Source organism: Myotis yumanensis, unplaced genomic scaffold (genome assembly GCF_028538775.1).
Source record: "Myotis yumanensis isolate MYYU_CA2020_CCGP unplaced genomic scaffold, mMyoYum1.0.hap1 SCAF_11, whole genome shotgun sequence".
In the NCBI taxonomy this organism is placed as follows: Eukaryota; Metazoa; Chordata; class Mammalia; order Chiroptera; family Vespertilionidae; genus Myotis; species Myotis yumanensis.
In genome coordinates, this window is record NW_027223762.1 from 65,930,567 (window position 1) to 65,955,705 (window position 25,139).

At 48.0% G+C, this 25,139-nt stretch overlaps 1 protein-coding gene across 5 annotated transcripts in view; it reads right to left on the reverse strand.

Annotated features, from left to right (window-relative positions):
- Positions 1-1,508: 1,508 nt before the first annotated feature.
- Positions 1,509-25,139, reverse strand: part of MFSD9 (major facilitator superfamily domain containing 9) — a 29,421-nt gene continuing 5,790 nt past the window's right edge. Inside the window, exons 1-6 of one of the 5 annotated variants that reach the window (XM_070429832.1) lie at positions 20,354-20,550; positions 15,582-15,669; positions 14,583-14,626; positions 8,399-8,528; positions 6,102-6,311; positions 1,509-2,547 (exon numbers count right to left, since the gene is read on the reverse strand). In XM_070429832.1, the coding sequence (XP_070285933.1) occupies positions 1,760-2,547; positions 6,102-6,311; positions 8,399-8,528; positions 14,583-14,626; positions 15,582-15,669; positions 20,354-20,518 (1,425 nt within the window). In that variant the 5' untranslated portion in view covers positions 20,519-20,550 and the 3' untranslated portion in view covers positions 1,509-1,759. Of the gene's footprint in view, positions 2,548-6,101; positions 6,312-8,398; positions 8,529-14,582; positions 14,627-15,581; positions 15,670-17,074; positions 17,449-20,314; positions 20,551-25,139 lie in introns of those variants that run through there. The other 4 variants (XM_070429834.1, XM_070429835.1, XM_070429833.1 and 1 more) reach the window with 4 other exon arrangements.

A 25,139-nucleotide genomic window follows, 5' to 3' on the forward strand; every position in this document is an offset into this window, starting at 1 on the left:
GGTTTTCACAGGGCGCACAGAGCACACAGAGCCGTGGGCGTCCTGCAGAAGGCCCCGCAGGTCGGAGGCGGGCACGTTCCAGGGGCCCTGGCACTGCTGGTCCTCAGAACACACCCTCACAGCAGCAGCACGTTCGACCACTTAAGAGGAGCTCTAAGACCATGTTTATCTAAAAATCATCATGTGAACGAGACTCTGATCCCCAGTGCAGCAGTCTCTCTCCAAGGCCGTCTCTGGTTTTCAGTGTTTCCATGGATCCGAGTACCTGTAAAGCCTCATTAGTTTAGAGGCTTGTATTTAACTTCAAAAATAAAGTGCTTTGGTTTTAAAAATAAAAGCGAGGCTATCTTTCAGCTTCTAAGAAACTTGCTCCTTCTGAGAGTGGAGAAAAGACCATCTCTGGGGAAATCCTCCTTCAGTACAGAACGCTTGGCTGGTCACCGCCTTCCCGTCCAGCCTGCATGGCGAGCTGGTCGCTCCAGGGGAGGCCACTGCCCATCACAGTGCGCTCTCCTCCAGCACCGGGCACTTGCACATCAGGTCGGCCTGACGACACTTAGTGAAAAGTTCACCTTTCCCTTGCAGTTAGGGAGGAGAAAGGACAATCCTCACATGCCAATTGGTTCTTTAGCATAAAAATTTGAGTTTCCCCACATCCCAGTTCTGAACCTACAGAAATATTTTTCTGCTTTACCTATAATAATAAAGTCCTAAAGTAAGTGTGTTAAAACCTTATTCACAGTTCTCTGTGCGTGGGGGTGGAAGCAGGACTTACTGTACACCCTAGTGGACTGAACAAGAAGACTGACTTGGGTCATTTGTGTGAGGAAAGAGAGGGAGCCCTACCTGATTTTCATTAGTGACTGCTGTCAACCAAACAGGAAGTGCCCACCAGCGCCTTCCTCCGAGCCCTGCAAGCCCCCCTGGGCCCTCACCCCTTGGGCACTGATCTTGGAATGCAGCCCAGTCTAGGCCCCGGAAAAGGCTCACCAAACCGTGTCCCTGGAGAAAAACAGCTCTTCCGTTCACAGGTGTGACAGCAAAACAAAGGAAATGACCTTCAACACAAGACGCTGCAGAATTAAGTCCCCCGAGAAGGAGTGACGCCTGCCACTCTGATTCTGCACCCACGTTAGGGGCTACAGTGCCGAGAGCTGGGGAAGTGCAGTCCAATAAGGGGAGAGTTAGCGCCTAATAAAGGCAGCCACGTCTCTCTGGGTTTTACTCTAAAACCAGCCTGTCTCAGAGCTCCTTTCTCTGCCTCCACGAGGAACTGCACGAGGTACTTACCGAATGCAGCAGATGTCTGGCCTCACCGGGCGGCGGACCAGTCTCTAGGGGTGAGGCTGGCCTCTGACTCTTAACCAGGTCCCAGGTGGAACCAGCATCCATAACCTTGTTCTGACTTGAATGACAGACCGGCTTTCAGCAGCTCCTTCAGTCTCCAGGGTCAGACAGAAGAAAAGCCCCGCTTCGCTCACACAATGAACAGGCGCCTGTGTCCCGGCTGACCGCAGTCTGCTTTTATTGAGGGAAACCCGTGGGCCTCTGCCCTTGCACAGGTTCTTCTCCCATCACTGCTTTCCTTCCCCTTGACGGGCTCTGATCGACCCACAGGCCTAGGCGCGGAGCTGGAGGCTGGCCTGGAGGAGCCGCATGGAAATGTCCCACTTGGACACTCACCCTTCCCAACGCACCCTCTCACCTGGCCTCTCCCCACTCACACCCTCGGATTCCGCTCGTGTTGTCCAAATCCACTCTATTCACGTTTTAATCTGCCGCTCCCGTCACCACCATAGCGAGGTTTGTTCAGCAACATTATGAGAACAGCCACCAACGCTAATGCCGCCCCCAGACTGGGGGGGCCACAAGGGCTGAACTCCTGGGCAACTCCGGAGAGGAGGGGGGCCACGACCCGGCCCACGGCCGTCACTGACTGCCCCACGCCTATGAGGGTGCCCCTGGCCTGGGCCCCGCCTGCAGCTAGCTGGAGGTCTGTGATGCACGTCCTGCCGAGGGCCGTGGAGAAGGACAGCAGCATGGCGGGGACGACTGCGGCGCCCAGGGTGGGGGCCGTGGAGTAGAGCAGCAGCAGCAGGAAGGTGAGTGCGCTGGAGTGCAGCAGCAGCCTGGGGGAGTTGTGCCTGTACAGCCGCAGGACGGGCCCCAGGACCAGGCCGGCCAGGACCCCCACGGCGCTGCTGTAGCTGATGAGGTAGCCCGTCACCTTGGGCCGCACCCCGAAGCGCTCCTCGAGGGCCAAGACAAAGTTGCTGTAGTACAGCATGACCGCCACGGCCATGAGCAAGCGCACCAGAAACACGTCCCACATCTCAGAGAACACCAGGCTCTTCAGGCCCCGCAGCGCGGCCACGCCCTCCGCCCAGGGCCCGCGGGCCTTCTCGCCCTCCACGCTCCCAGGCCCGAGGCTCGCCTCCTGCATGGCACAGTCTGTCTTGCCCAAAGGCGCCTGGTTCTCACCCAATCGCAGGCTGCTCTCTGTACTATGGACATTCACTTCACTCCATGGAAACAGCCAAACGAGACCTGTTGAAATGTGCGTGTTAAAGTGGGTGACTTCACGGTCACACACGCCTCCCGCGGGGACAGGCAATGACTGCATTAGGTTATATTGCAGTTTTTTATTAGCAGATTTACTCATCTGTCTTCTCGAATCCAGTTTTTAACCATTCCCACAGCTACTTCTACTCCATATTAATACCAGAATTCTGAAATTCGCCTTAAGGAAAAATCTATGCCTCAAGAGCCTATGTTTTCCCCAGCTCAAGAGCCTATGAGGGCTTCCTATATCCCACCATTTCATATCTAAATTCTTAGCCTTTACACTTAAGTTCTTCCCTCACTACTTTGCTAATTCTCTGACTATCCACCATCTGACCACCCACCCAACACTGAATAGTCAGGCTTCTAAATGCTGAATCCTGTGCTAGCCACTACATTCACACACAAGGCAAGGCCTGTACAATCCCTGTCCCCAAGGAACTTAAACCTAAGGGGGTGCGGATATGTAGACAGGCAATTCGATTCCAGGGTAAGCGCTATGCTGGGGGGCAGAGGGTGCTAGGCCAGCCAGCCCTGGCAGGGCATGGCCGGGGTTCCCGCACCAACGGCCCATCAGGAAGCACCTGCAGGATCTGTGCTTTGGCAAGTCTCACGTCGCAACCTCTGGAGGCACCATTCCCATCGCCCATGACACCCCTTACCCAGCAGCTCTGTCCCTGCTCAGATAATGCCCTCTGCCCCCAGGTGACAGGCACGGTCTTGCCTCCGCTGTTATGATCCATGCCATCCAAGTACAATGACTTCGTGCCAATCCCTGCCCTGAGTTTTCTTAAAATTGAACTCAAGCTCGCCACCTAGGACCCGTTTCCTAACTCATCCCTGTGGTTTTCAGTCCTTCGGCACAAGTCCCACCGGCCTGTGGCCGCGGGTCAGGGCTGCTTCCTGCTGTGCCCAAGCTCTGCCTGCGCATGTGCATTCTCCAAACACAGTGTAAGGGGCCTATTAGCCAGGCACTAGTTTAGGACAGAAAGCTGGTCACATGAGAAAGCAGGCCTGGACTTTCCCTCGCTCTCATTTATGACAGTTCCTTGGACAGCTCACAGAACCTGATAAGACGTGAGAGAACTGTCGCTAAGGGACTAAAAGAGAAGTTTAATTACATAATAATAAAAATGAGGATGACAGCAACTGGCATTTACTGGGTGGTTACCATGTGCACCGCAGGGGGGTAAACTGCTTCTGTGCAAACCTCCACTCGTTCTCACAACACGTCCACCTGGGCTGTTTCTCCAGCTCCGACGACGAGGAGACGGAGACAACCAGCTGAGGCCCACACTGAACGGGGCCGGGCGGGGACGGCACCCAATCTCAGACCAGAGCCTGAGTTCTGACCCAGGAGAAAACAGTCATGGTCAGGGAAGTGGCAGATCAGAGCAAGGACATAGGAGGGGTCGGGTTGAGGAAAATGGCCGTCATTGAGGACAAAAGGATGACAAAATGGATTGAGACGACAGCCATACTCTGCTCACCGCCCTGGAAGGCCCAGTGCACTGTGCAACACTCTCTGTGTCCCCTCTCCCTCCTCCCTGCATGTCTCTGTGGGCACTGTCTATGTCCCCTCTCCCTCCTCCCTGCATGTCTCTGTGGGCACTGTGACCACCCCTCACTCTCCCTTCTCCCTGCATGTCTCTGTGGGCACTGTGACCATTCCTCACTCTCCCTCCTCCCTGCATGTCTCTGTGGGCACTCTCCCTCCTCCCTGCATGTCTCTGTGGGCACTGTGTCCCCTCTCCCTCCTCCCTGCATGTCTCTGTGGGCACTCTCCCTCCTCCCTGCATGTCTCTGTGGGCACTGTGACCACCCCTCACTCTCCCTCCTCCCTGCATGTCTCTGTGGGCACTGTGACCACCCCTCACTCTCCCTCCTCCCTGCATGTCTCTGTGGGCACTGTGACCATTCCTCACTCTCCCTCCTCCCTGCATGTCTCTGTGTCCCCTCTCCCTCCTCCCTGCATGTCTCTGTGGGCACTGTGTCCCCTCTCCCTCCTCCCTGCATGTCTCTGTGGACACTGTCTGTGTCCCCTCTCCCTCCTCCCTGCATGTCTCTGTGGGCACTGTGACCATTCCTCACTCTCCCTCCTCCCTGCATGTCTCTAAGGGCACTGTCTGTGTCCCCTCTCCCTCCTCCCTGCATGTCTCTGTGGGCACTGTGTCCCCTCTCCCTCCTCCCTGCATGTCTCTGTGGACACTGTGTCCCCTCTCCCTCCTCCCTGCATGTCTCTGTGGGCACTGTCTGTGCCAACCCCTCACTCTCCCTCCTCCCCTGCATGTCTCTGCATCGGCTGCAGCCTGTGACCCCACAGGTCTTTATTGGGAAAAATAAATCCCTGTTACTTTAAGCGACTGGAGTTGGGAAACTGGCAGCTGAATGCATGCTCACTGACTCAGGGCCACTCCCAGGCTTAGGTTAGGGAAAACGTTAAATAGCACTATCACTGAAAACTCCAAAACAGAACGCCATACTCATGCTCCTTGCTTATACACTCACTTCTGACTTCAAGTGATCGCATGTAGGTACCTTCCTTTACATCGGAAGGTACCTATTCATACCAACCAGTCTCGTGCTTAAAGCCATTTCATCTAGACTCGCACTGATCCATCAGACCTCTCCTCCTGGCTGAGGTTACAGGTTACACTTCTGGCAGAAAACCATGCAGTATTCCCATGAGCACTGAGATTAGTAAGCTCATGAACTTTGTTCTTGAGGCTGACATCCCAACCCAGCATGGAATTCATCACTCAGCCTGAAGTCTTCAAAATGAATATCAAGTAAAGTAGAATATAATTAGATTTAGGACAACTGAACAGCATGACTCCTCTTGTTAATAAAGCTGTTTATCTCAGGGTTGGCCACGCACCCGTCTCTGGGCAGAGAGGTTCCTCCTCTCGGCTTTAAGCACCTGGCTGGGCACCCACGGGGCTCCGTTCAGCGGGCCTTCTCCTATTCATCCAATATCACTGAGCACGGGCTGCACGTGCCTGTCCTCTCTGGGCACTGAGCAAATACAAGCTCTTGTGGAGCTGACTTTCTAACTGTGTGTGTTGGGGGGAGGGGAGAAAACACATTAGTAATACGACTTCAGAAGAGCTATAAGCAAATACAGTTACCTTAGACAAAGTGATCAAAGAAAGCTTCTCTGAGGAAGCAGACATTTTAAACTTGAGTGATAACAAGAAAGAGCCAGTGAAGAAACGTGCAAAGAACTCTGCAGGTGGAAGAGAGAGCTCATGGCAATGCCGTCCTGTGGGAATAAGCCTGGTTTGTGTGAGGTCGACCAGGAAGCCAGTGTGGGAAGCACCTGGAGGAAAACAGGGGAGGGCTGTGAGGCTGGGAGACGAGCAGGGCCTTAGCAGGATGGAGCCCACGGGAGGTCTGCACAGGGGGTGATACATCTTTCATTTCTGAATAATGAACCTACACACTCTAAGAAAAACAAATTATTCTAAGGAGATAAAAGTAGGTAGATCAATCAGTATGAATGAATAAACCAGGCTTTTCATGATTCGATGGCAACTTACCAGCATTGAGAATGAAGACAGAAAAACAGATGAAGCATGTTAGACAAAATCCACCGTCTAGTTCACTAAGATAGCCACCGACCATGGGGCCCAAGATGAAGCCCACACTAGACGCTGTATTTAATTGTCCAATGACTAATGGCCGCTCCTTCTCTGGAACCAGATCAGAAAGCATAGCCCTTGAAATGGAGAGTGTATGTTTAAAAATACCTGCAAGGAGACAAGTAACATATTCTGTAACATTTTCCACATTAAAAGCAGGGACTTCACCACTATCCCTGATGGAGTTCTTATCCATTTCTTTTGAACCTCTAAAGCCACATGTTCCCTGCTGCCCTGATGGACTCCTGGTTCAGCCCACCATCCTGGTTGGCCACCCTGTCCCTGGCAACCAAGCTCCTGAATCCTCAGCTTCCCCCCACCTCCCATCAGGACATCCCAGTGTCTCCAGTCATCTCCGCTATCCAAGTACAATTCATGGTGGCTTCTATAAAGTTATCTGTCATTATTCATAAACTCAGATTAAACATTTTCTGCATGCCTACTGTACGTCCAGCATGAACCTTGACCCTGAGGGTAATGCAAGGAACAGAAAGAACAGAAAGGCAGGAAAAAGACAAATATCCTGTCCTCACAGAGCTTCCATATCTCTGTAAGTTAAGCGCTATGGAAAGAAACAGCAGAATGACAAGGAGTGAGTAAAAACATAAAGATATGATGATACCACTGATTTTCTACCAGCAAGAGGCTTGTGAAACTGTACAAATTGAAAAACTATACAAATTGAAAGCTGCGATATGACTTTCCTTCTACTGATGTATTTGACTTGTTGGCACCCACACATTGAACAAACACACTCATAAACAGGCTGGTGAATTCTGGTGACCTCGGTTGCCCACTATTTTGATTAAGGCATCGTAGGTCCTACTAATAAATGCTGCTGGCAGGCCTGGCTGATTGCTCCTAACAGGGATGGGGCACTGGTTTCCAGTGAGCTCCCTGAAGGAAGCAGTTGCATGTCACTACTCAAACCAGGTTGGTTTATATTAACATTATCATCCTCCACATAAATCTCTACACATTTTGTAACAAATACTGGTGGTATTGTAAGAGTGGTAGTATTGATTTCTTTGTTCTGCTTTCCCTCTCTCTCCTTATAAAAACCTCGGCCGCACTGAGACGTTGCAATGGGCTTTGTGACAAGAGTTCCCCGTCTTTTCAGGTGTCTAGCAGTTGAAATGACCACTTTCCTTTTTCACCAGCACATGTCTCACAAATTTGGCTTTCTTGGCAGCAGGTGATGAAATCTTGGTTCCAGTTACACTATTTATCTCTCATCTGTTTCTTCTGAATTCTAAACAGCCTTACCAGTGAATGGTGGAGTGTATTATACTGTACAAGGACACAGTGCAACCAAACTAAGAACATAAAATAACTTGGACACCAGGTGCACATGAAACAGCTGTCATTTGGATTTTATGTGATGGTGGAGCTTATTGGAATGACTGATCACATTTAGAGCAAAGGCATTCATAAACCATTTTCTTAAGTAAACAACAACTCAGCATGGATTTTGGAGGGTGAACACAGAAGACTTGTCCATCAGGGTAGCAGACTCTGTCAGTGCTCTCTGAGTAAGGTGAGAAAGGAACAGAAAGTCCAGGGCTCTCGTCACCAAGAAGGGCAAAGAGGGAACTGAGAGTAACGACCTACCCATCTCAACACCTAGCACTCACAGGTAGTATTTCAAAGAATGGAAAAATATTTTAATGGATGGACAAAACAAAAGCTATTTCCAAAACGGAAGAAACATTCGGGAGCAGTCTGGAGACAAAACTACCCCCTGAGCGTTCCCCCACAAAGCGACGGCCAGCTTTACAGGAGGCGGCAGGAAAGCTACAGTGGTCAGTATCCATTTGAAATCAGGAAGCCCAACTTCAAAGCTATAAGCTCGCTGAGGGACAGAAGAGCAGTCAGTGCTGGTTGGAGACATTTAACAGATTATCCTGCTTGAAAGAGATGAACAGGAAGGAGCGAGGCACCGCCGCAGCAGCAGAGCTGTCACTGTGACAGACACGGGGCGCTGGCTCCGGCTCCATCACACACGAGGTCTGAAGCTCTGGACAAGTCAGCAGAGCCTGACTGATGGTGGTGTGACAGCTCTAATTTGTATCGCCATTATGCCCTCTACACGTAAGCTCTAGTCAGAGGCACTGACCAGTAGGGACAGGTTTTCTCTATGCATATACATACAAGTGACTTATTTTGAAGGAAAACACAGACGGGCAAGCACTCACCCACAGAGACTCTAGCAAGGACAAACAGGAGCATGTTGGTAGAGGCTCCAAGAATAAGATAACCCAGGGCACTGCAGAGAATGCACACCAGCAAGGAAAGCCGTCTTCCAATCACATCACTCCAGCAGCCCTGAGGAAGCAAGAAACACAGACCGTCCTTGATTCACCATAAAATCACCACCTTGGAAATGCCCCCCAAATGCAAGCCAGTGGGAACCAGCAGGGAATTTGGGCTAAGATCCTTAAATGCTCAATTCTATTATGCCACTTGTCAGAGTATTTTCTTTGGTCTTCCACAAGTTGAGTGGAAAATACAACATAGCTTTCTCTCTTTTTTTTTTTCTTTCTAAATCCTCACCCAAGGATGTTTCATTGATTTTTAGAGACGGAGGGAGGGAGGGAGGGAGGAAAACATCAATCATCTGCCTCCCATACGAGCCCTAAATGGGGACCAAACATGCACACCCCAGGGGTTTGAACCTGCAACCCAGGTCATGCCCTTCATCAGGATTTGAACCCATGACCCTTCAGTGGGGATGCTCTAACCACCAGACACACCAGCCAAGGCTCATTTTTATCTTCGTTATCGCTTTACACATCTCAACTCCTCAGTAACAATATTCAGTTTAGAAATTTAGGAAACACTAAAAAACAAAAATATAAAAATGCTTCACAATCCCCAAATCTACAAATGATATTTCTAACAAAATATAGCATACTGTATATTGTAACTTGCTTTTCCATTTAACAATAAATCTCAAACATTATGCCATTATAAATTTGCCGCCCCCCCCCCCCTTTTTTTTTTTTTTTTGCTTAAGAGTGTCTATTTTCTACCATCATGACAACCATAGATTTTATCACTAATTTTTTTGGTCTGTTAATCTTCACCTGAGGGTATTTTTCCCATTGCTTTTCAGAGAGAGTGGAAGGGAGGGATTGCAAAGGGGGATGGGGGGAAACAGAGAGAGACACATCGACTGGTTACTTCCCACACATGCCCTAAGGGTGGGGAGCGAACTTGGAACCCAGGCATGTATCCTTGACTAAGAATCGAACCTGCAACCCTTTGGTATGCAGGTGATGCTTTAACCATTTAGCAACACAGGCCGGGGCTTATTAATTTTGTCAACCCATATGACTTATACTGCAAAATGATTCCCATAATAAATTTAATTAACAACCATTATCTTAAATAGGTATAAATAAAAATGAAAAAATGTTTTTTCCTTGTGATGAGAACTTTTAGAATGTCCTCATAACAACTTTCAAATACATCATTCAGCAATGTTAACTAGTCACCATGCTGCACAGTACATCCCTAGTACTTACTTATAACTGAAGTTTGTACTTTTTGAACACCTTCACTCAATTTGCTCACGCCTGCCTTTGCTTATCACAAATCTGATCTTTGTTAAAAATCTCATTCAAAAATGACTTTGCTTTTAGAGTTAACATGTAAGTGAGATCATACAGCAGTTGTCTTCCTCGGTCGTCCTCACTTAGCAGAAAGCCCTGAGACCCATCATGTGGTCACAGATGGCAGGATGCCCTTCCTTCCATGACCAATAGCACCCACTGTGTGCACACAGACCACATTTTCTTCATCCATTCATCTCTTGATGGACAAAAGTTGGTTCCCTGTCTTGGCTGTTGTAAATATAGCTGCAGTGAACATGGGGGTGAAGGGATCTCTTCCACAGTGACTGCATTTCCTTCGGATATATAATAGAATTGCTGGGTCATATACGTGTTCTATTTTTAATTTCTTGAGCAACCTCCATACCGTTTCCCATGGTGACTGCATCAATCTGCATTCCCACCAACAGTGCCGCGGGTTTCCTTTCCTCCACATCCTCACCATCACCTGCCTTGTGTTTTAGGTGACAGCCATCCTAACAGGTGTGCAGTGATGTCTCCTTGCAGTTTTGATTTGCATTTCCCTAATGATTAGTGATGTTGAACGCCTTTACCATTTATTCAGATCCTTTGCCAACTTCTTCATTGGATTATTTCTTTTTCTGCTATTCAGTTGTATAAGGTCTGTATATATTTTGAATATTAATCCTTATCAGATATATGGCTTACAAATATTTGTTTCCATCCGAGTGGAGTGGCCTTTTCCATCACAGTTGTTTCTTTCTGCTGTGCAGAGGCTTTTTAGTTTGATGTGGAGTCTGGGGGGGGGGAGGGGCGCGAGGCGGGGAGGGTCACAGATGCCTCAGGAGCAAAGGGCCACCTTCCCAGCTCATCCTTCACTTCCCTGTGTTCAGTCTCACAGCAACAACTAAACCAAAATACAACTCCCTGTAGCTGGAGGCCTGGCCTTCAGAGATGCAACCAGAAGCCATTGGTGAGGCTTCTGAGAAAGTTCTTTAGAGGTGGGGGAGGGTACTGGCAGTCTCCTCTTCCTCCTTCCTCTCTCCTGCTGAGGACTGCCCACCACGTGGGAGGCTGAGCCGCTGCTAGGAAGGAGAGCTGGGCAAGACGATGCACGCTGGTCTCCTGCAGCCCCTCAGACGCTTGACAGCCTGGCGGTCAGCTGCACGCTTTCCTCTTCACACGTTGGAAGTTCTGTGCAGAGAGTCACACGCCTGACGGAGGAGCCCAGCCCGGCTACAGCGCTGCCAGGCTGAGCCGGCTTATGTACCCAGGTTCTGGTGAGGCTTTGTTTGAAAGAAGTGGCAGAATGAAAATCACTGAACACTCTCAGAGCAGCAGAGCTCTGTCGGAGAAACGTCAAGGGCAGGGCTCCGGCCACGTGGCCTGGCGCTGGCTGGAAGGTGGTCTATAGCCTCCTGCTTCCTTACCCCTCAGGCTGCTCAACGACACCCCCACCCTCTCCAAGTAGCCGCGACACCCACACCGGAGCCTGCCTCTCTGTCTTGCCAGCAGCAGCCACCTCTGTTCCTGCCCTTCCTCCACTTTTATATTTATATTTATGTGTTTATATTTTTCTGAAAAAACACACAAAACATCTTTTTACAAAAAGAGGCCATACGTGGTTATAAAATTCCATTATAAAAAATTCAAGGGTAAATATTCTAAATACCGTCAACTTTTTCCCTAGTTCTCATTTCAATGGATTTAGAAATTGTCCACACTTTCCTCCTGCACTCACAGGGCAGTGCTGTGATCTGGCGGGAACACCAGGGCCCTGCGCAAGGCTGTCTGGATGCAACCCTGAACTCTTACCACATGCCAGACACATTCCACATGGCAGCACATGGCGAGCCCTGGCTCCATCTGTAAATTAGGAACAGTAGTAGTGTCTGCCCTGGAGGTCTTTCCCCTCCACACTGGCTCGGTGCTTTATGTAAAATCCGTCATCAAAGACGCAGGGCCTCCTCGATGTGGCTGAGAGCAGTTAGGATGAGGGCTGAACGCAATCAAGTGCTCAGCACAGGGTCTGACTTAAGTACTTAATAGACGCTACTCATTTTTATTAAAATAGATCTATTAAAATTATTAGTCAAATCTGACACATAATTTTCTTCATAAGGACTTCTTTTTCAAATTAAAATGTTTCTAAAAAACTTATTAAAGATTTATAAAACACTGGTTGACAAGAAAATGTTTATTTGGCATTTCACGTGAATGATTTCTAAGGAGTTTCTGCACAGACATTACGGCTAGAAGGTTTATGAAATGTGCTTTGTAAGCACGAATAGGATAAAGCAAAGGCTTACTTGAGAAAGAGGGTTGGGCCATGGCTGTGATCAAGTTTCAGTCACCAACTGCTCCCACTGCCAGGGCTCCAACAAGCCCGCCTTCACTCAGACCATCAGCGCCAGCAGGGGGCACTGGCTGCTTACCTTACCACTCACTTCCCCTGTTCTCCCCGCCGCCCGCCCCCCCCCCCCCGCCCCCCCCCCCCCCCCCCCACCAGGCTCTAACATACGCACTAGCAAGTGTCTGGGCAGTGAGTTTCCAGGTAAAAGAAAAGCTGCTCACTAAGCACATGCAAATTCCTTCACGGGGACCAGTGCTGCCCACAAGCAAGCCCACGTCCCCTGTGCAACCTGAGGCCGGTTATCTTTTTACTTTTTTGGATCTTTAAGTCTAAGACTTTTAGGGAGAAAAGAACCCAGGCTTAAAGTCTGGGGACGAGATGAGGTCACTTTCTCAAATTATCTCAGGTTTGTGAGTCTTCATTTCCTCTTGTATGATAAAGGGAGATGAACACTTTGCTGGGTCATTGTAAAGGTTAAATGAGAATAAAATTGTTATTGTTTTACAAATTTAATCTATGAAAGACTTGAAAATAAGATAAATCAGGGAGTAGCCATTTACTTACCAAAGAATTCATTACAAAATCGGACCAAATTTCTTTTCTTTTTTAAAACACATTTTACGTGTAAGCCGCTCTTGGGAAGCATGGTTCCATACTCCGTGTTCACTAACCAAGGTCACAGCTGGCCAGTCTGTGGACTAGCCTGGCGGTTTTGCCTGGCCTTCCTGGACCACTGGACACCGAGGCTAAGGCCAGGGCGGCTCAGAAAGGAGAAGGGGAAGCTCAGCTAAGAATTCCGAAATTCAAACAACGAGTGGGCAGTGGGTGTGACATGTGCAGCTCTAGCTCTTTCCACCCCACGCTGTAGACAGACTTCGACCCTCCAAATGGCTGTCTGTACCTTCAGTTTTAGAATTAATAAACCGCACAGTTCAAGACGCACAACTTCAAACAGAATCCTAGAAGCATGACTGGATTTGATTACTGTCAATTAATTGAAACAAATGCTAAAATTGGTAATAACCATTTTCTTTCCCAGTCAAAAGTCAGCAGGGACCAGAACTTTGCTGGAGTTCCTAACCAGAACTTGGCTGGAGATCCTGACCAGAACTTTGCTGGAGTTCCTAACCAGAACTTGGCTGGAGATCCTGACCAGAACTTTGCTGGAGATCCTAACCAGAACTTGGCTGGAGATCCTAGCCAGAACTTGGCTGGAGATCCTAACCAGAACTTGGCTAGAGATCCTGGCTAGGCTGCTGATCAACTGAAGGCTGTCTCCGTGTCATTCCTTCTTCGCCGACTCCGTCCACACCTTTGGGGACCCCAACATCTGGCGCCCGAACAGAGACTCTTAGGTAAGTCCCCCCGTACTTGGGACGGATAGGACTGCACTGTAGGGTGCTGCAGACCCCCCCTATAGAGGATAAGTAGGGTAAGTGGGTAGTTAGTACAGAACTTAGATTGACAAGATGGGTCATACTGAGTCTAAAGAAAAAAGACTCTGTATTAATCTTTTAACGCATATGCTTGCTAGCAGAGGAGTTAAGGTTACCCCCAGACAGACAGTTTTATAGAAGATGTATGTCAATGGCTTCCTGAGGATCGAACAGTTAATTTAGAAACTTGGACTAAAGTAGGAGAGCAATTAAAGAACTATTACAGCTACCATGGATCTGAGAAGGTCCCGGCAGATACCCTTTCCCTGTGGAATTCAATTCGTGACACCTTGGCACCAGAGGCAGAAACAGTTGAACTTTCTCAAACTTTAAATAGTACCTCGGCTCCACCTAGAGAGGACACATCATTATTGTCTCCAGCTCAATCTAAGAGCAATTTAGCTATGCCTACTGATCGGAAGGAGAATAAATATCATAAACATGACCATTGGTCCTTTCCAGTCAGTAGAGAGAGGCCCTCCCATTCAAAACAGGCTCCCTAAATTAGAAAGGAAGCCTAAACCAGGTCCTGCGGCTCCTATGAGCTCCATGTCTAAATTTCAAAGGGCGATAAGAGAAGCTGAAGCTAATGGAGATCTTGAATTCTCACTCTGCTTCCCAGTTGCATATGAGAATGAGTTTGGTGAGGATGAAAACCCCACCTGGGAGTCTATACCTTACAAAATACTTAATTAAAATTGGCCTGCTCCGAAAAAAAAAAAAAGGTCAGCAGGGAATCATGGGAAGGACATGGTACAGTGTAAAAGTGGGCTCTCGTTCTGACTCAATGTGCTCCTTCCAGAAGCCATCGACTCTGGTACGCCTAGGTCTTCGCGGCTGTCCAGTGAGGAAGAGAGGTGCCTGAGGGACCGTCTGATCTAACGCAGGGATCTCCCAGTCATCTGCACGTCCACTTCTGGAAGCCTCCAGCCCCGACTTCGCAGCAGCCGCACTGCGTACACTCAGAGGGCAGAGCCTGCTTGCAAGACACATTGCCAGACGGAAGGTAACTTACCACCAGTGTGCTAGAAAAGAGCTGCAAGATGCCGTAGGAGGAGCCTGCAAAAAACATCAACACCAAGAGCAAAATAAGCTACAGAACTGGACAATGGGATAACGACTGCACAGAAATTAACAGAAAAACATTAGGAAAACAAAGATCATTTTAAAAAAGAAATTACTCCACATTTTTTTTCAATTGGAAGAGTGTAAGTAATCTAATTATTAATAAAAGGTCTTCAAAATAAAATGAAAAGTAAGCAGAAGAGAGACTAAAGGCAAGTTCCCTTAGGACCTTGAGACAGTCCTTCCTCCGTGTGAGGTTCCCTGGAGACGATGCAGAGCCCAGGGGAGCAGAACCGAATCCTGGTCGTCAGTCTACCACGTCTTCAATGTTAACATCAACACATGCACACACATTGTTTTCTCAGGATGCCTTCATTTTATGAAGAACTTACAAAGTTTATAGAGTGCTTTGACCTCCATTATATCACATAACATGTCTCGTAAATAAAACCCTTGTGCTGCCAGCTGGTCCAGTATAATTCCAGATACCCTTTCTGAGGGAAATACAATGCTGGCATGGGCCAGCGCTTACTGAATATTATGTTCAAAACTGCCCCCAAACACCTGCTTATTGAGCTTGTGAATGATCAAGGACTAGAAGTCTTAATTTTTCATTAGCAGTCAAAGCTCTGCTAGCTCCTGCCTCTCTGGAGCATCAGTGACTCCTGGCTGGAGACCGGCGCACAGGTGGCAACACCTCACAGCACTCGCGTGTGCTGGCGCTGGCGCGGGAAGCCTGCAGCTGCTTTGGGAAGGCTCACCCCACGCCCCCTTTCTGCATGTCTCAAAGCTTCTCTAGGACAAGATGAGTGAAACATCTGAAATTCACTTCATAGCATTTTCAATTTAATTTTGGGCAGCATTTAGCTATGAGACTGATCTGCTTTCAGGTGCTCAGTCCAGGGATGTAAAATGCTGCGCTCTGAAAATGTGCAGTACCTTCACTCACCTGCTATTCCGGCAACGGTGGGACTTGCTCCAAGAGACTTGACGTGAAGGCTCAATAAAGGCACTACCATGCTGACACCAAACAGATCCTGAACAACAAAGCACTGGTTAACTCTAATGAGAAACAGTCTAGGTGTGTTTAAAGTGGTGATCCTAACTACACACTGATTTTCCAAATAAAACCGCCAACTAAAACTGAGCAAATAAGAAACCGTAAGTGCATTCCATATGTGCTATGCTCATCAGGGCCAAGTTATCAGGATCCAAATACAATATGCTGTAGCAGAGGCTCCCGTAAATACGCGGGCCACCCTGACCTAGCGTCCGTGTTAACTTTAGCATCTCTGTAACTGATCTTCAATATTCAAGAAGGATGTGCTACCAGAAGTCTCTCCAATAAGAAAACAAAACAATTTTTGTGAGCAGTCAAGTGAGAAAGGAGGTAGGGGTGATGTGTATTTCTTGACAAAGCAGCACATACTTAATAATACGCATTTCCTCCTGCAGTTAGGGAAGGTAACTGATCTGTGGTTTACAGCCTGAAAAGAAAGTCGCGGTGAAGCAAGAGGCTGGTGGATTAATGAAAGGCCACACTCTGCAGCTACGTCACAGAGAGTGCGCGCGCTCTGGGATCAGAAAGACCGTTCTCAGTTCCAGCTCCACCGCTTTCTAAGAAGCCTGTGTCCCGGGGAAGTTATTTAACGCTACCAAGCATCACGGCGGTCACCTGTGAAAAATGAGGGTTTCTACCTGCCTGGCAGAAACATGATGCACACTGAGACAGCAACTGAAGAGCTGACACACAATACAAGTTCAAACATATTTTCTCTTCAGTTCTGAGAGTAAGTACTGATCCTTCTTTTTTTAACAGATTGTTAATTTTTCCTTTAAATGTCGTTCTCATTCCTACTTCACTTGGTTACTCGCTACAACTGGTTTAGGAGAGGAAAAAAAACACATAGCACACATAGTGTCTTTTACAGTCAGCCTGAATTTCTTTTCTTGTAATCCTAAACAGAAATACTTGAAATAATATATTTTTTTCAGCCAATAATTCATCTCTCACTCCCTGCCTCTCTTGATAGCAGTATATTCATCTAATTATAGAAACATAAACTTCCCAATACACTTTTCAGTGTTCTTCCCATGGTTACAACTTTAGATGGCCATATAAATATAATATCCAGTGACCTTAAATAGCTCATAAACCTACACTACCAGAACTATGATACACTATTTTGATTTTAAGATTATAGTAGTCCTCTCTTATCCATGGGGGGTGCGTACCAAGAGGGCCTGAAACCAGAGTGCCCACACTTACTAGTAGATATGTTTTCCTATCCATGCATTCCTATGATCAAGTTTAATTTTTAAATTAGGCCCAGTAAGAGATGAACAACAATAACTAATAAAGCAGAACAACGATAACAATACATTGTAATGAAGGTTATGTGATGTTGTTGCTCTATAAACATCTGATTGCTCTGTACTCACCCTTCTTCCTGTGCTGCTGCTGAGATGGTGCAATGCCTATGTGAGGAGATGAAGTGAGGAGAGATGTGGGCATTGTGACCTAGCACTGGGCCATTATGACAGAGACCTGAACATAAGCACTGTGTCATTCTGATAACCGAGAAGGCTACCAAGTGACTAACGGAAAGGTGCAGTGTCCAGCGGGGATACACAAGACAATGGGATGATTCACGGCTAGGCCTGGATGAAGAGGGGTGGCGGGAGGTTTTAAACTGCGTGCAACTTACTTCTGGATTTTTCCACTTAAATTTTGTGGACTAACATTGACCACAGATAACTGAAATCATGGAAAGCAAAGCTACCGGTAAGGGGAAACTAATGCACTTAAAATTTCTTTTGAGTCTGAGCCAAATTTGGGGGGGGCTTCACTGTCAGCTTTGTCCCATCAGCCTACTGATGTTTTATATCATTAAGACTCAAAATACATTTTCTGGATCTTTAGTACAAGGAAACTCAATTATCCAACAAAATATGTTTTCCAAAAATATTCTCAGTACTGTTTATATTTAATATTGAAATGGTTATTCTAAATACGTACTGGGAGAGAAGTATTTCAGTAGGTAGGCCGACATCTATGGAAGATAGATATAAAGACACAGACTCATAAGCAACAATGGTGATCATATTATTTTAGTACTTTGTGAGCCTGAAAAATATCATCTTTTCCTAAGGAGGCTGGCTGCCACTCCTTCTCTGAGGAAGTGCTGCTCTAACACTGTCTTCCAGTTTAACAGAAAAGGCAACTTCAAAGCTGGGTCCTGGAAACCAGGAGAGGAGGGGCCACTTCACCCTCCACAGGGCACCACCTCTCAGTGCAAACCAGCGACTACATCACAGAGTTTGGGGATCTTTAAAAATGAATCCTCACCTGACTAAAGGTGATGAAATGAAATACAAATCTCCCAGCACCTGGAGGGAAGAAGAGACTGAAATCGGAGGTCCCAGCAGCACCTTAGGGTGCTGACCACGAAGGACCTCATCTTAGACTCCCTTTCTACACCAGCTAAAACCTAGCAGACAGAGAGCTGAAAACAGAACATCTGCGCAAATGAATTAACTTGTTCGTTTCCTCTCCCAAATGGAAATCATTTTCCCAAAAGTCTTAGGGGTCTTCACATCTCTGTATTAAAAATCATAACTAAGATATGTATAATATTCCTTAGCTGTTACCTAACAGCCATTAGGTGCTTCAAGTTGCATATATTATGTTAACACTTTCCATTTAAAAAATCCCGACTTTTAACTTTGGGGAAATCTTACATCTCCCCCTGAAGATATTAGAGACCTGATGATGCTCTTGAGTTAATTATTAAAATTAAGCTTTTACATCAGGTCTGCCAGATCAGGCTCACCATGTGGACAGCATATGAGGAGCTCTGATTGCAAATCTGAATCCCAAGGCCAACCGTCAGGAACAATCTCAAACTATGTTGAATTCTAGGTCATGTTGGTTTCCAAAATTCTCTGAATTCCGGTGTGGACTTTCTAGATGAGGGTCCGAATCCTGCCCACCTGGCAGGACCAGATCGGAATGCTATCTGAGATAGGGGAGCAGTAGCCGGGGCCCCCATCTCCTACCAGAAGGTGGATGGCGGCCAGCCCCCTTTCCAGATTTGAAGAGCCACTCACACTCCCTGGTTCTGGATTTTGGGTGACTGGACTGGCAGGGGAAGAGGTGCCTGCATCCTCAGTCTCAGCTAAGAGAGACACTGGGTCAGAAGAAGGGCCAGGCTCTGAGCTCAAAGGCATTCAGCCTGCAGGTGGCTGCAATATTAGTGGGAGGCTGGGATCCCTGGGAAAAGCTGCCCCCTGAGGGCTCTCAGCTCTGTGCTCACAGCAATGTGGGAAATATGCTTCCATTGTCTTAACAACTGTGAATTCAACCTCAGCCTTCAGCCTTTGGGGCTGTGGAGCATCTGGGGCTGTGGAGCATCTCGCACTGGTGAGGGAGGCAGACTGAACAGTCTCTGGCTCCTCAACCAGCTCAGTGTGACTCAGGTCTGAACTCCAGTGAGGCACCTTTTGTTGACGAGACCATACGAGAAAATCCTACTGGGTCTCTGTCCCAAGCCGGGTTAGCTCATAACCAGGGCAACTGAACCGTCTAAACTTGGAAACAGGCGTGAAAAGGTGGATCTGGGCTTCCTACAGATAGTGATCCCAAACTGCCAACACAAGCTTCCCAGTAAGGGTGAAAACTCTCCCAGGCACAGGTTGTACACACAGCAATGGGAGCCCACACACCTAACACACTGCAGGTATCCAGGAATCCCACGAACAATAAATGCGTGGGTGGATGAATGAATTTACCTTACCATATACTCGGCTTTCTAAGCTGTCCATTAGACATGGTCATTGTTAACTGTCCTATTAAACCAGAACACACACACGGGTTGTGACAAAGCCCTGCACCCCACAACATGTAAACAGTCTGTCAAAAGGGAGAAGTGTATAATTCACGGTGACTTGCACTTGTAAACATCCGGTGTACCAGGAACCCTGATGGAAACGTGCCAAGTGGGCTCATCAACAGCAACTCCCCGGCCCTGGATGGTAAAAAGACCTGTGTGTTCCGCTCCCGAGGCAGCCCCTGCAGTGGGCTCTCCCAGGCTTGCCCAGGAAGCCTGCTCTCCACCTCGCACGCCTGGCACCTGCCACGTCAGTGAACACCTGGGCTCAACCTCTGCGGAGGCGAGGTCCAGAGCCACACCTGAGGCTCGGGGGTCTTCACCACCAGGGCGGCCCGGGCCCAGGGAAAGCTCCAGGGCCATCAATGCTGGGGCCAAGTCAGAATGCAGGGGTGATGGGGAAGCAGGAGGCCTGATTGGTAGGGAGGCAGCACCGGCACCGGCGGATCTAGGTGCGCAGCAGGGACAGTCAGGAGCCTGGGGGGAAGGTCGCCAGGGGCGCCGCGAAGGGCCAGTCTCACAGGTGGGACCTGCCCCCGTGGCCTGGTCCGCTCCTAGCAGGTCACTGGCCCAGCGGTTAGGACTCCCTGCCCTATCACATCGCTGGTCATAGGTTCAGGCCGCTTCCCGACCTTTCCTCCCGGGCCTGTGGCTACTCATTAAAATAAAGTTGTGTGTGTGCTTCTATCTGAACCTTGGCTCTGAAATGTTTCTCAGCCAAAACTCCCAGACAGAGGTCTAACCTGGTGCCCTCTGAGGCTAACACAACCCCCGGAGCTTCCAGAGAAAGCACCTGATCAGGTCAGCAGTCTGCACGGGCGGCCGCACTCACCAGGAAGCCCACCAGGTAGAGACAGCGCAGGAAGAGGGGGGCTCGCGACGCACCGGGGCCGGGGCCCCCCGCCTCGGCCCCCGTCCTGGGCTCCTGCCGCTCGGCCGCGGTGTTCCCTGGGCGATCCCGCAGGCGAGCCCAGGACCCGGAGGCCCCCAGCTCCATGCGGACGGGAACGCGAGAGGACGCCTCCAAAGCCCCCGCGAGCTCGGAGCTCGGAGCTCGCAGCTCGGCGCCGCCCCGCCCCGCCCCGCTAGCCCCGCCCCCAGCGGACACGGACGCGGACGTGCGCCTGCGCAGAGGGGCGCTGCGGGCTGGGCTCAGCCCAAGGGCGTGGTTGGCCCCAGGCCAGGCTGGAAGTGGGCACGCCCCCTCCCCTCCCCTCCCCCTCCTCCTCCCCCTCCTCCCCTCCTCCCCTCCTCCTCCTCCCCTCCCCCCTCCGCGTGCGCCAAGGCCCCTGACGGCCGCCAGTTTTTGTGATGGTGCTGGTGATGCTGTTTTCTCCTGGTCAAGACCCTATTGTGCCAACGTTTGGAGGGTGGGAGGGAGTTGTGATAAGCTCCAGCTTAGAGTACGGAGTTGTCAAGGAGAGAGTGACCAAACTTGTAGAAAAGTTTTTATAAGAGTTTGAGTCCAATTTTGTGGACATACCTAGAAGCAAAATCTCAATGGATTTGAGAAAAAGCCCTGCAAAATGGCAATTCTGCAGTTTATTTTATACATTAGAATCAAAGGAGATGTAAGGAGGGTGCATGAAATCCACTGGTGGTAGATTAAGGCAGCCAGAGGAGGGGGTGGGGGTGAGGTGGGGTGGGAAGCTCTAGGATTGGATAAAAAGTGGAAGGGAGAGATAGACTCCAGTTAGGAATTTAAGATCTGATCATCCAGGGTGGTTACTTTTGGTCGAGTTTGTCAGGCCTGCCATGCTGAGATTTCCACATCTGGGGTAGATGCCTTGAGCGGGTGCTAGTGTTCTTCAAGACCTGTCCAAACCACCGACTGCGGCTCCTAGAGAAGTAGCCGGTGAACTCTCAGTGTGCTCCAGGGAGCAGGCAGTCACTGAAAGACTTGAAAGGCTCTGCTAATATACAGTCAGTACAGACCTCGGAGGTCTTTCGGCCTCTTGGGACGTTCCTTACAGCCACTTGACTGCAGAAGGAAATCCTTGAGTCTGGTGTACAAATAGATCTGCATGATATTCTGGTGTCACCTAATATCACTAGTTTGACATAGGGGTGACTCTGAAGGATAGCGGTGAAGGAAAGTCTTACCTTTGGTTGGAACCCTAAGTGGTATTTTGGTTGTTCACTTTGTCTGGAGTGAGAGGTGGCCAAAAATAAATTACATTACTCATGGCCAGTACCTAACAGGCTATATCTAACAGACTTGGAAGATTAATAACAAAGAAGTCTGGAGAAGAGATATGTGGATGGATGTCTCAAAGGGGCACAGGACCCATGAACCAGGAAGTGATTCCCTGTCAGGGCATATGCCTGGGTTACAGGCTTGATCTCCAGTAGGGGGCATATAGGAAGCAGCCGATCAAATGATTCTCTCTCATCATTGATGTTTTTCTTTCTTCTCCCTTCCTCTCTCTAAAATCAATAAAAACATATATGCATATTTTTTAAAAAGGACACAGGATGTAGAAGCTACTTTTGTCCCCTGGGGATGTTTGCCAATAGGTATCTACTGCAGAGGAGGCTCTTAATAACCAGGTGGACAAAATGATGTGCTCTTTGGATATCCCCACCCACACCAGGGTTTCTTCAGTGGGTCCATGAACAAAATAGCTGTGGCGGCAGAGATGACAGCTATACATGGACTCAACAGCATGGCCTTACTTTTATCAATGATACAGCTTAATGTCTAATCTACCAACAGCAGAGACCAACATTTAGTTCCTGCTTCACCAGTCTCTAGGGAAGCAACTTAATGGGAGGTTATTATGGAAGGGGCAGAGATTCATCCTTACTAGAATAAATAAATATTCTGCATATATATTTGCCTTCTCTATTCCTAATATTTCTTTTTTTAAAAGTATATTGTGTTTATTTTTTTAACAGAGAAGAAGGGAGAGGGATAGAGAGTTAGAAACATCGATTCAACTACCAAAGTAACCAAGGTACATGCCCTTGACCGGAATCGAACCTGGGACTCATCAGTCCGCAGGCCAACGCTCTATCCACTGAGCCAAACCGGTCAGGGCTATTCCTAATATTTCTGACAAAAACATTCATAGACTCACAAAATCACTGATCTACCCCTATGGCATTTTAACATAGCATTGCTTCTGATCAATGTACTCATTTCACTGCAAAGGAAATAAAGCAATGAGATCACCCTTATTGAATTAACTGATCTTATCACATCACACATCACTCAGAAGAGGCTGGCTTAGTTAAATGGAGAAATGACTTCCTGCAAGCTCAGTTACAGTGCTAAATGGGAGATAACACCCTAAAAGAATAGAGTTCTGTCTTAAAGCACATGGCATATTCTCTGAATTAGAGACCATTATATGGTGCTGTCTCCCCCATGTCCAGGAGATATAATTTGGGAATCAAATGGTAAAAGTGGTAGTGGATTCTCTCACTATTATACCTAACTAGAGGCCTGTTACAGGAAGATTCCTGCAAGAATAGGGCTTCCTGCGGCCAGAGCGAAGCAAAGAAGGGAGCGAAGCCTGCCCTTCTCTGTTGCCTCGCTCCCTCCCGTGTCTGCCGCCTTGGCTCTGCTCCCGTGTCCCCTGCTTCCAGACACTCCATCGGCAGTGGAGCAGTGAGGCTGGATTGGCCGCCAGAGTGGGCGGATTGTGCCTTGCTACTTGCCCCTGCAGCCCCAGGCTGGATGACAGGCCCAGACACTCCAGCAGCCTCACCACTCAGTCCCTCCCCCTGCCTCCCCCGCCACCTGCCTGGCCAACAGGCCTGGACACATCAGTGGTGGGCTGAGGGGACTGGGCACCACCATCTTTGTGATGGAGTGGTGGTTAATTTGCATACTACTCTTTTATTAGATAGAACTAGAGGCCTGATGCATGAAATTTGTGCATGGGTAGGGTCCCTAGGCCTGGCTGGCAATCAGGGCCAATCAGGGCCTCCCCCGGCTGCCAGCTGCTGGCTGGGGCCTTCCTTCATTCCGCACTGCCCCCTGGTGGTCAGCGCACATCATAGCGAGTGATTGAACTCCCAGTCGAACTCCCAAGGGGACACTTTGCATATTAGCCTTTTATATATAGACTAGTAGCCCAGTGCATGAAATTCATGCACATTGAAAGGGAATTAATTAGAGGAATGTAATTTGGACTCACTATCTAATATCAATAATATGTGAGTATGAGGCAGTCTGTGTTTCTGAAATTCAATGACATGAATTTTAGCTATTACTTTGCCAAATAAATGGAATTTACAGATATCATTTAAAAGAGCATTCAGCTTAATATTAAAAAATATGGCTACCAAGTCAGGTCTGTTTTCAACTTTTGCCAGCGTTGTAAATTGTTTGCAATATCTGCCCATTTGGGGTTGCATGTCATGGTTATGAATAAATCGGGCTTGCCCTAACCAGTTTGGCTCAGTGGATAGAGCATCGGCCTGCGGACTCAAGGGTCCCCGGTTCGATTCCGGTCAAGGGCATGTACCTTGGTTGTGGGCACATCCCCAGTGGGGAGTTTGCAGGAGGCAGCTGATTGATGTTTCTCTCTCATTGATGTTTCTAACTCTCTATCCCTCTCCCTTCCTCTCTGTAAAAAATCAATAAAATATATATATTTTTTAAAAAATTGGGCTTGCCATATCTTGTTACAATTGCCATAGCATCCTGATATTGCTACTGCATATTTCTGGGACTACCCTCAAAAGATGATGGAAGTATTATCATCTTACCAATTGGCACACTGTCCTTTTCAGATCTAGATGTGAGATAATCCATCAAACCACTATACTTTTCAACTCTCAACTTAGATTGGTTTGCTTTGATGAAATTTATCTGGTTGGCCTCCATTTTTTAATATGAATCCACGATAAACTGTTGAGTTAATTTTCCTGCATTTAAAATAGGATTGAACGTGTCCCGCACAAAGAGATGAAATCCACAATACTGCATTTGTGTGACTCGTGTCCTTACATTTTGTCTAGTATTATTGTCGATTACACTGTTATCTCTGAGTCTTAATGCAATATCTGTTTCCCAGCCTTTTTCACCATGTGGAAAAAGAATAGGATATGTCATTGCATCTAATGTAGGAAACAGGATATTGATTTGTTTCATGTTAGTGGCATTTGGATTATTGGGTTCTGGTTTACAATGAATGAGCAAGTCCCTTTCAAAAGGAGGTTCTCCATCTTTGTTTCTGAATATGACAGCAACCTTGGTTACACGGGGAGAATTATATCTACCCAGGTCACTGTTACGATTGTATTAAATCACCATTGTTACTTCTGTGGGAGCAATACCTTTTGCTGCTGCTTCAGATTGGGCTTCCTTTTCTACCTCATGTAGCATCTTGTACGATTTTGTTAATTCATTGATTTCATGCATGAGGTTGTTGATGTTGATCATGAGTCTTTCTGAGCAGCCCTGGTTTCTGACATTGCTAATCTTCTACTTGTAACTTCAGCTGTATCCAAAATATAGAGTTAAGCAAACTTCTGAGAAACACCATCCGAAGGATATAAAGTTCCAGTACGGTGATAAACTGGTCCATGTATTCTAAAACAGTATGGCCCATATCCTGATGGTGATGCAATATTTGAACCCATGGAAGCAAAAGCAAAAGAACTAT